Source organism: Octodon degus, unplaced genomic scaffold (assembly GCF_000260255.1).
Source record: "Octodon degus isolate 3935 unplaced genomic scaffold, OctDeg1.0 scaffold00221, whole genome shotgun sequence".
Classification (NCBI taxonomy): Eukaryota; Metazoa; Chordata; class Mammalia; order Rodentia; family Octodontidae; genus Octodon; species Octodon degus.
This window is the reverse complement of record NW_004524797.1, coordinates 895750-903894: the sequence shown is the minus strand read 5'-3', so window position 1 is coordinate 903894 and position 8145 is coordinate 895750. Positions and strand designations below refer to the sequence as shown.

Below are 8145 nucleotides of genomic sequence, written 5' to 3'. Positions count from 1 at the left end.
TTTTGCAGGTTATCTGGGGTCTTAATCATCTTCTCCTTCATCATCTGTTTCTCTCTTCCTCTTCTCACCTTTTCCGCTTTCTTCCTCCTCTGTACAAATAACAAAAACTGACTTTCAGACAAAAGGTGTTTTTTTTCTAAGACAGTGTTTCTGGATACAACACTATTTTGGTTAGGAGATACAAACAAGTAGATTAAAGATAGGCTTTCCAGGCCAAGGATATAACTCAGTGGCATAAATGTCTGCCTTGCAAGCTCAAGGTCCTGACTTTGACCCCAAAAAGCAGGGAGGGCAGTTGAATTTCTGTAAAATTTAAGTTCTTATAATATTTGAGACTGAGGAAGACAGATACCTGTTTTATTAACTATAAACTCAGCTACTTCAGTGAAATTAAAAATTTTAAAATAATTTTATTTATTTCGTCCAGGTCTCACTATGCAGCTCGGACTTGTAGTGATCCTGTCTCAGCTTCCCCAGCACTGAAATTACAGGTGTGCCCTGCCACCATGCCTGGTTTCAGTAGCCAGCACAGTGCACTCTTGGTTCTGGGGCAGTACCAGGGATCAAACCTGGATCTTTGTGCTTGCCAGGTAGGCACTTAGACTGCCAAGTAATCTCCCCCATATTAATTCTTATTTAAAAACCTCTTGGTCGGTGACCAGGTCCTGCCCAATGCAACACCTGGTGGTCCAGTGTTTGGCACAGAGTGGACAATGAAGTCTAAACCAGTGCAAAGCACAGCAGCAATTGGTTCTCTGAAGACCTAAACCACTAGGTACTCTCAATGCATGGTAGATAAATAATAACCATTTCACTCTTCTTGGTTGTAGTGGGGAAAAAGGTAATACCCATGAAACTAGAAAGTTACTTATACATCCTGGTAAACTACAACTCAAGACAGTTTAAGATGCTTTCATGAAAGAATCCAACACAGACATCTCATAGTTGGCAATAAACCAAGAGATGAGAAACTAACCACCACCTGAAACATGCAGACCAAGGACTAGCCAGACTTCAGGCCCTCAAGCACCAGCACTCTTGTAGCAGGACTGGGAAAGCTACATCAGCTTAGATGTGCTAACAGAACCACAAGGAATACGGGCAAAAGTCATTTTAACTATCTTCTCAGCAATATGATATTCTAAATAGAGAACCTTTCCATATAACTCTGTTTTGAGTTAGGATCTTATCTGCAGTGCAGACTGGCCTAAACTACGTAGTTCAGGCTGACCTCACACTCACAATTTATCTGCCTGCCTTGGCCTCCCCACACTGCTGGTATTACAGGGGTGTGCTAGTGTGCTGGTTTTTGTAACTTTTTTTCCTTGTATTTTTTAGGGAAGGGCCTACATGGTATTCAGGGTCTCACTAACAGACTGGACTTGTACTGATCCGCCTGTTTACAGCCTCCCAAGAGTTGGGATTACAGGCGTACGCCACCACAGCCAGTCTCAATTGCCATCTCAGAGAGCCCAAGGGGCGGGGCTGGCCCAGCAGGCCCAGGGATTGAGCCCCTGATCCTTGTGCCTGCTTGCAGGTGCTTTAATCCACTGAGCTATTTGGCCAGCCGGCTTTTGTAACTTTTAAGATCTAAAATTCTTTTCAACCCACCTTCATCTTCATCTTCATCCTCATCCTCCTCTTCTTCATCAATTTCTCCATCATGTCCAAATTCTTCTTCCTGAAGTATGGTAAACAACATAACACTGTAAGACTAATTCTGCCAAAGTGAAAAGTATAAAAAGATGTATTTTGGGGCCGGGGAGATGGCTCAGTAGAATAAGCGCTTCCCTGGCAAGCGCAAGGGTGTGAGTTCAATCCCTGGTTCCACCAAAAAAAAAAAAAAAAAATGTATTTTGTAAATACACATCACTTTTCAGGGGCAGTACTAAGGATTAAACCCAGGGCCTCCTCAGTCTATGCAATGCTATGCCACTGAGGTACATCTCCAGCAGCAAACATCTAAAAATGAATCAAGAAGCAAACAGTAATGTTTTATTTACTTTCTAATTTGCTATGCTGAAGAGGTGATTTTCCTTAATGGGTATCCTGAATTTTTTTTATTTAGAAGTGACCTATTTATCAGCTATTTACAGTTTTTCTATCCTACTGAATGTCCAACTGATTCCTTCCCCTCAAAGTCAAAGGGCCAGAACCTACCTTGCAGAGCTGAGCAGTGGGTCTAGTTAGGAGTCAGTAAGTGCATCATCTGACATTTAGAGGGGTTGAATACTTACTATCCATGTCCCTACCCCTTGGAAAGCTTTGCACACTGCCCGGTGACACCTGCACCAACTTGTAGATTATATATCTAACTTTAAGCTTGGAAATAGATGGTAAGAAAAAGGAGGCAAGACATTTAAGAAGAAAATTGGCACGATGGCAATAAAATAAGTGAAAATGGTAAAACATAACTACAGTTTATAGAGAAGATACTACGAATTTTAAACAGTATGTTTTGAGCTCATAATTTTTGAAGGTGGGCCAGCAAGACAGCTCAGCGGACTAAATGCCTGCTTAGGCAAGTGCAGGGACCAGGGTTCGATCCCCAGAACTACAGGTTACACCAGCCCCGCCCTTGGGAACTCTGAGCCAGAGACTTAGTCCAGGCATGGTGGTGTATGCCTGTAATCCCAGTGCCAGGGAGGCTGAAAACAGGAGAGTCACTCTGAGTCTGAGCTGTATAGTAAGACCCTATACCAAATATATTTTTTTTAAAAAAATAATACAGGGCCAGGGAGATGGCTCAGTGGAATAAGCGCTTCCCTGGCAAGCACAAGGATGCAAGTTCAATCCCCAGTTCCACCAAAAAAAAAATAAATAAATAAATAATAATAATAATAATAATACTTTTTTTGAAGGGTTGAAGACATAGCTCAGGAGTGACACACTAGCCTGACCTGTGTGATGTCCAAGCACCCCCCCCCCACTAGCGCCACAGATCACCCAACGGGCACCGACCTCACTCACTTCATCTTCATCTTCATCCCCATCCACGTCTTCATCCTCATCCTCATCCTCTTCATCATCAAAGTCCTCCTCCTCACCATCCTCATCTTCCTCGTCCTCCTCATCTTCTCCTTCTGAAAGAGTCCAAAATAGAACTCATGAAATAGCCTTGACACCTAGACTGTGGGCTGCACCTGGAAGAATCACACGGGAGCTACAGACTGCCCTTAGAACAAGGGCTCAGCAGCAACTCGCACCAGTAACCCCGTCATCCAACAGTACCATAAAATCAGGAGGCTTGAAGTCCTGGCAGATTAGATGTACGGTACCATTTCAACTGACGAAATAATGAAACGCCCAGGATTTGCTTCAAAGTAACACAGGAAAGGGACATGGGAAGGACGATGCATATCCAACAAGATCAGTCATGAGTGATGGGAACATAAGGGTTTGTTTTACTATTTCTACCTTAGTCAATGTCTGAAGATTTGTACCATAAAAAGTAAAAACAAACAAACAAAAAAAACAAAAAAAAAAAAAAAAAAAACCTGTTTTCTTCTGAGAAACAGTCAGAGCCAGCAGTTCTGATCATGCACTTAGAAAGTAACGCCAGAATCTGTTGTGCCCTGTTCACAGTGCAGTTTGGGCCTCTTCCCCACTGCTATGGACCTCTGGTGGGCCATCAGCTCCTCTGCACTGGCATCAGCACTCACTGTGCTACCTCCTGCCTCCTGCACTTGTCCTTTCTCTCATTTGCCCAGCTCTGACCAGTTCTAAAGAAAGATCAGGCAGGCTTGTTAGATCTTCTTATCTAGGCTAGGGGCTCTTTTATCTTTTTACACAGGGACCTGGGGCTTCTCTATTAATTGTATAATAAAGTGCCTGCTTAGGCAGAGCGCAGAAGCCAGGTTTGATTTCTGGAGTGCTCTGAGAGTGCCAGTGCTGGGGCCAGTGCCAATGTCAATTCTGTCCCCAGGGCACGTTGAGACAGTGATTGAGAATGGGCGTGGTGGTGCACACATGTAATCCCAGAGCTTGGGAATCTGAGAACAGGAGAATCACTATAAATCTGATCTACATAGTGAGACCTTGTAGACCCTGTTCTAAATACACTAAAAAAAAAAAAAAAAAAAAAATCATGTATGTTACAAGTGGACAGAAATCATGTCCTTTTTCTGTTTATCACTGTGAGGAAACCAGTATTAGTTGCCTGAGTGATCCTTGTGCTCAGGAACTGGTCCCCTCTCCAAGGAGTTTTTACCAGGTCAAGACAAACTTAAGATAACAAGCAGTTTTTAGGAATAACTGAAATTTAATTTTTGCCTGACTCAGCCTGCTACAAAAAAAACCCCTAAAAATGTTTCCAGATCCTGTAGCACTCATTGCAGTGAAACAACCTGATGTATTTCCTCATCATTTTTCTTAGCTATTTCTACCTTTGGCATTGTTATCTTGTGCCTGTAATCTGGAGGCAAGAGAATCATCTGTGAGTTCAAGTCTTGCTTGGACTATATAGTAGGACTGTCTCAAAAACAAAAAAGGGCAAGACATTCAAAACAGAGCTTCAAATATAACAATGGTAAGCAAGTCCCAACAGTATCAAGAATTTTGTTTCATTTTTTTCAGACAGGGTCTCTTTATGTAGCTCAGTCTGGCAAAGATATAAATAAGACTGTGATTCGGTAAGAGAATCACAGGTAGTTTTTATGTGTTGGATGGAAGAGCTCACAACTCCCAATTTAAGGACCTTTGCTAAACAACCATTTTGAGTCAATAGAACATGTGATTCTCCTGCCTCTGCAGTGCCAGGATTATAGGCATGTTCTTTCTATCATACTGCCTAGTAGGATCAGGAATTACAAGACCAAGTCTCTTCATGCTAACTGATGCAAAAACAAATCCCACTGCTTCTACTATGCAAACCTTTTTGCACTACTGCCCTGCCAACATCAGTAGACTTATCAATCTGGACTGTGTGCCACAATCCCAACAATCGTGCCTCAATATCCTGGGCCATTTCATCAACTGCCTAGTGATAGTGCTAAGGAAGTGCTAACCATGATCTTTCCTAAATAGTACAGATGTTTGGAGCAGCAAGCAGGATCATTTCCTCACCAACAGAGATGGGCTTCTTATAGCTTTAGCAATGCAGTTAGCCATTAAAAATGATGCTCTTAGTGCAGACAAATTTCATGAAGTTGTGTTGTAGTGTTTAGTAGCTGCTACTACTGTTCTTCGTGTTCACACTTTTTCTTTTAAAAAAACTCTGAAGGATGGTCTTTTAATGTAGGGTGGTAGGTCTGCATGCAATAAAGCAGGGTTTTGTTTTTGTTGCGGAACCGGGGATTGAACTCAGGCCCTTACGCTTGCCAGGGAAGCACTTATTCCACTGAGCCATCCCCCCTCCTTTTTTGGCAGTATGGGGATTAAACTCAGGATCTTGCACTCAGGACCTTGCAGGCAGGTACTTGTACTGCTGAGCTATGTGCCCATAGACCTAGTGAAGCAGTTTTGATAGTTTCATGGCTTTGTTGCAAGGCCTGGAGAATGAAATTACCTGCCACGATTAACCTGTTATTTAAGTAAAACTCCTGGTATTTTCTTTTAAAATTAGATTTTTGTTTTTGTTGTTTTTTTTTCCTTTGTTAATAGCATGAAGTGTTTTCTGTTTTCTCACCTTTGGGTTTCCGACTTTCCAAAGCTCTCCAGTAATATTTTTCACTCACTATGGCCAGAATTGGGTTGTGAGCTCAACAAAACTGTGATTCAGGTAAGGATGCAGTGTAGGGTAAGGGTACCAGACACAGTTTAATTGTCACTTGCCACTCACTAATGAGTTTTTTTGTTTTGTTTTTAATATTTATTTATTTATTTGTGTGTGTGGCCAGCTCAGCCCACCAGGGGGCGGGGCTGGCTGGCATGTGGTGCTGGGGGATTGAACCGCGGTCCCTTGTGCTTAAGCTTGTTATAAGTAGGTGCTTTAGACCACTGAGCCATCTCACCAGCCCACTAATGAGTTTTTAATAAAAATCTGCAAGCAACTAATTATGGTCTCTGTACAATTAAACCCATCTGCTAATGCTAATCTGCATTCCGAGTCACTCCTTAGCTCCACTCATATCATCACTAGCTTCTCCTAACAAGTAAGTAATCCCTTGTGAGCAGTTATAGATCAGATCTGTTACAGCTAGGTGGGGACTCCTGTTCCAACCACTTGAAAATAAGAAACCTTTCATTCCTAAGAGTGCCACCGAATAAACAAGACAGTGTGCAAGAACAAAAGTTAATCAGGTGGAATATTTTAAGTAGAAAATACAAGAAATACTTCATATGTTTAATTGTTTTAATTTCATTTTATAACCAAAGATTACTTCTCTTTTATGTATTTAGTACAGGGTCTACAGGGTCTCACTACGTAGATCTGACTCACGGTGATTCTCCAGTTTTCAGCCTCCGAAAACACTGGGATTACAGGCACAGGCCACCATGGCAAATCAGGGACTGAACCCCAGCAGCTGCGCTCTGCCTAAGCAGGCGCTTTAGTCTGACCTATCTGGCCAGCCCAAAGATTACTCTTCTTATTAATGGAACATGGAATCTTATATAGAGAACTTTAAAACCATTTACTTTCTTAAACTCTAGTGGTGCATCAAAAGCAGGAGAAGTTATTTTCTTTCTTTTTTTTTTTTGGTACTGCAGATCAAACTCAAGATCTTTCCAAACAGGGGTTTATGCCACTGAGCTATCTCCCTGGACCTTCATTTCTATTTAGTTATAGTAAATATACAAGAATACTGTATCTACCAAGTAGTTCAGAGGTTTGGGAATTACTCTAAGCAGGTGCTAACACAGTTGGGTGTTGAAGGATGAGCAGGCAGTAATCCAGAGGGTAGCTGGGACAAAGGGATAGAAACACTTTAAGCAATTCAATGGTGTGTGGAGCAGTTAATCTTTAAGTTTCGCTTGTCAACAATTTTTTTTTTATTCTGAATGATTAAGGCTTCTTCTACTATGTCACAAGGACTTACCAGAATTCAAAATGTCTCAATCTCACAGAATGCCTACATCCACCGATACGAATTACTTACCTCAACCACAAAAACATTCAGCTTTTCTCAGAACCTCAGAAACACAGAAGTCTCATTACTTAGTGCCAAACCCACTCACCTTCATCCTCCTCCTCTTCATCTACACCATCCACCTCTGCATCTGAATCTGGGGCTTCCCGGTCCTCTCTATCATAGCCATCCAGGTAGCTTAGTTGGGGCAAGAGCTTGAAGACACTCTCTCGGTAGTCATTCAGGTCGGTGACCTCACAATTAAACAGATCCAGGCTTTTCAGACAATCCAATTTTTTCTGAAGGAAACATTAAAAAGAAAACCACACAACTCCTAAACCAAAGAAGCACAAGTAACACAAACCATCTGAAGTGGTTAAATTCTAGACTTGCCATTTAGTTGGGTGCTACCTACTTAAGACATACATAGGGAAACACTAGTCCTGTATCATTTTTAGGCCTTAGTTTTTCCTACACTATTCTAAGAACTGTCTTAGCTGGGTGTGGCGCATGCCTGTAATCCTAGCAACTGAGGCTGAGGCAGGAGAATCTGTATGAATTAAGAGACCAGCCTAGACTACAAAGTGAGATCTAGGCCAGCGTGAACTGCATAGAGTTCCTGTCTCACAAAGAAAAAAACAAAACTATCTTTTTTGTGCAGCATTAGGAGTCTAAAAGTAAATCTGAAATATTTTTTACTAAAATCAAATCTCTTCAAGAATGAGACAGTTCAAATTTTTAGTTCAAACCATAGTATAGGGAAACAGATTTTTAAATCTTGAATCTCAATGCACTTATAAAACTACTCGAGGACAGAGACAGGAACACTACAGAGGACGCACTGTAACAAAATACCAGCTGTATTTATGCAGATGTATTTTCAGGGAAGACAGGCAAACATTAATATGGGCAGCAGAGGGGAAGGAAGAGGAACCACATAGTTGAAATTTCAAAATACAGAGAAAAATTACTCTTTTTTATGTTCTAGGAAATACTATTACCACCAGATTTTTCAAATATAAATTATTTGATTTTGCCAGACCTTGAAGTTCTGCTGCAATATTGTATTAGTTTGGAAATACCAGTATCATTTAATGTAAAAAACTGGGCCAAGGAAAGTTTTTTGAGTAGACAGAAA

The 8145-nt window shown here is 41.3% G+C and overlaps 1 protein-coding gene across 3 annotated transcripts in view; it reads right to left on the bottom strand.

Annotated features, from left to right (window-relative positions):
* Nucleotide 1: 1 nt before the first annotated feature.
* Anp32b (acidic nuclear phosphoprotein 32 family member B) overlaps nt 2-8145 on the bottom strand; it is a 26419-nt gene continuing 18275 nt past the window's right edge. For 2 of the 3 annotated variants that reach the window (XM_023705470.1, XM_023705467.1), the window contains exons 4-7: nt 7117-7306; nt 2962-3083; nt 1612-1681; nt 2-89 (exon numbers count right to left, since the gene is read on the bottom strand). In XM_023705470.1, the coding sequence (XP_023561238.1) occupies nt 22-89; nt 1612-1681; nt 2962-3083; nt 7117-7306 (450 nt within the window). In that variant the 3' untranslated portion in view covers nt 2-21. The remainder of the gene's footprint in view (nt 90-1611; nt 1682-2961; nt 3084-7116; nt 7307-8145) is intronic. The other variant, XM_023705468.1, reaches the window with a different exon arrangement.